Raw genomic sequence first — 2,235 nt, 5'->3', positions numbered from 1 at the left:
CTTGGGATGTAGGGATCATTGAGTGAGACTCTCTGGCCTGTTTTATATGGGAGGTTAGATTAGATGCTCATAGTGGTTCCTTCTGGCTTTTAAATATATGGATCTATGAACAAATGAAAGCCGCAGACACAGATGGCTTTGATTTCAGTGGTTTCTTAAGAGTGAACCAAAATGGCCAGGCCTATGACAGGGGACAAGACATTAAGTGACTGCCTTTTAGACTCAAAAACACAGCTCGGGGTATCACCTTTTAGTGTAACCTAAATGAGTTAGCTCAGTGTCACCAAATTCTCACAAAAGCCACAAATCTATTGAGAGATTTCCTCAAAGCCTCCTTGACCTCTTTGTTTCTCAGGCTGTAGATGAGGGGGTTGACCATTGGAGTCAGGACTGTGTAGAAGACAGAGAACACTTTGTTCAAGTTTCTCAGTGTATGTGTTTTTGGTACAACATACACCATGATTAGGGTCCCGTAGAAGGTTGTAACGACAATCAGGTGAGAGGAGCAGGTGGAAAATGCCCTTTGCTTCCCAGTAGTGGATGGGATTCTAATGATACTGGCTATGATATAGATATAGGATGTCAGGGTTAATAAAAATGGGGGAAAGATATCTATGGAAGCAAAACAGAAAGCAACAAGTTCTATCAAGTAGGTATCACCGCAGGACAGTTGGACCACTGGGGTGAAGTCACAAAAGAAATGATCAATTTTACTGGGGCTACAAAAACTTAATTGTGACATCAAACATATTAATATGGTGACAACCACAAAGGCAATGATGCAAGACCCTGCTGCTAACTGGAGGCAAAACTTGCCATTCATAACAGTTCCATAATGCAGTGGTTTACATATCGCTAAATACCGATCATAAGACATCACAGATAAGAGGTAACATTCTGCAGCTGCCAGGCCAGCAAAGAAATAATACTGTACAAAACAACCACTAACAGAAATGGTTCTGTCCCCAGTCAGGAGACTGGCCAGCTCCCTGGGCAGGATGGTGGAGGTGTAGCAGATCTCCAAGCAGGACAAAATCCCCAGGAAGAAGTACATGGGGGTATGAAGGTGCTGATCAGCCACAACTAGTGCTGCAATGAGGATGTTCCCAGCCAGTGTCACAATGTAGATCAGTAGAAAGAGCAGGAAGAGAAAGCTCTTCAGTTCAGGGAGTTTTCCAAATCCCAGGAGGATGAATTCCTTGCCAGCCGTTTCATTTCCTAGTTCCATGTCTGCCATGGGTTCTACCTTTGGAAGAGAAAACAAACTGAACTGGCAGTTGAAGACCATCAGGGCACTTTTCAACATACTCCATCTATTTCATTGCACAAATTATTAGTCCCCCATCTCCCCTTGTGGTGATGTGTCCATATCGCTGATGCATCATCTGACCTTCTGCTTTGGATCATGCATATTCTAGTTCCCCACCTTCTCCAAGAAGAGATCAAACAAATTCTCTACCGATCCATACCCCTGACAGAACTCTGATAATTTCATTTTTTTATTCTCATTGGTACCCTAAACTCCTAATATTTTACAGCACAAACAATCTCCTAGGCTGATCATGTTTGGTTTTTTTTTTCTTGTTTCAGGAGATAAACATTTACCATTATATACTAATAACCCTTAATGTCATCCATTTTTTAAAGGAGGATCGGACACAATTCTTCTAAGCTATTGAGTTGACCTCTCAATCCTGATCTCTTTCTTTATCTCCCTATCTCTCCCTTTTAATACACTGATTTCTCTCCTTACCATTTTTGAAGTGTTGATCATAATTATACTTAGGCATTAAAAAATGGAACATGAGAACTGTCTTACTAAAGAAGATTGGAGGAGTGTTTTGATCAGTGTCCCATCCCTCACAATGTCAACAGACATTTTCTCCCAAGGAAATGCTGTTTTTTAGTTGAAATAAAGTTAAAACCTCAAAACATTTTTTAAAAATATTTATTGTTAGTTATTTTTGCTTTGGGCACTGAATTGGCTGAAAATTACTGAACATTTTTCAACCCCAAACCAAAACATTTTCTGTTTTTGCCTGAAAATGTTCTCTCTTATTTTGTGTTTTTGCTGTTCCAAGTAAAAATGAAAGACTTTTGCAGGAAAGCAGACCCTTTTGGAGAAAGCTCAGTTTTCCGGACTAGAAAACTTTGGATGTAAGTCTTTGGACCAGTCTTAATGTCAACACAAGACTTGGATTTTGATTTGAATCATCAGAACATGCCCAAGTACAT

The 2,235-nt window shown here is 40.0% G+C and overlaps 1 protein-coding gene across 1 annotated transcript; it reads right to left on the bottom strand.

The window, feature by feature from the left end:
* Positions 1-280: 280 nt before the first annotated feature.
* Positions 281-1,237, bottom strand: LOC135886295 (olfactory receptor 6N1-like). The gene has a single exon (XM_065414109.1). The coding sequence runs from the start codon at positions 1,235-1,237 to the stop codon at positions 281-283; it is 957 nt and encodes a 318-aa protein (XP_065270181.1).
* Positions 1,238-2,235: the final 998 nt, after the last annotated feature.

The sequence above is a fragment of the Emys orbicularis genome, chromosome 12 (genome assembly GCF_028017835.1).
Source record: "Emys orbicularis isolate rEmyOrb1 chromosome 12, rEmyOrb1.hap1, whole genome shotgun sequence".
Lineage (NCBI taxonomy): Eukaryota > Metazoa > Chordata > Testudines > Emydidae > Emys > Emys orbicularis.
This window is presented reverse-complemented; position numbering and strand designations above follow the sequence as displayed.

Bases quoted from the DNA above. Each gene is read 5' to 3' on its own strand.
- LOC135886295 (XM_065414109.1), bottom strand. From the start codon at position 1,237: ATGGCAGACATGGAACTAGGAAATGAAACGGCTGGCAAGGAATTCATC.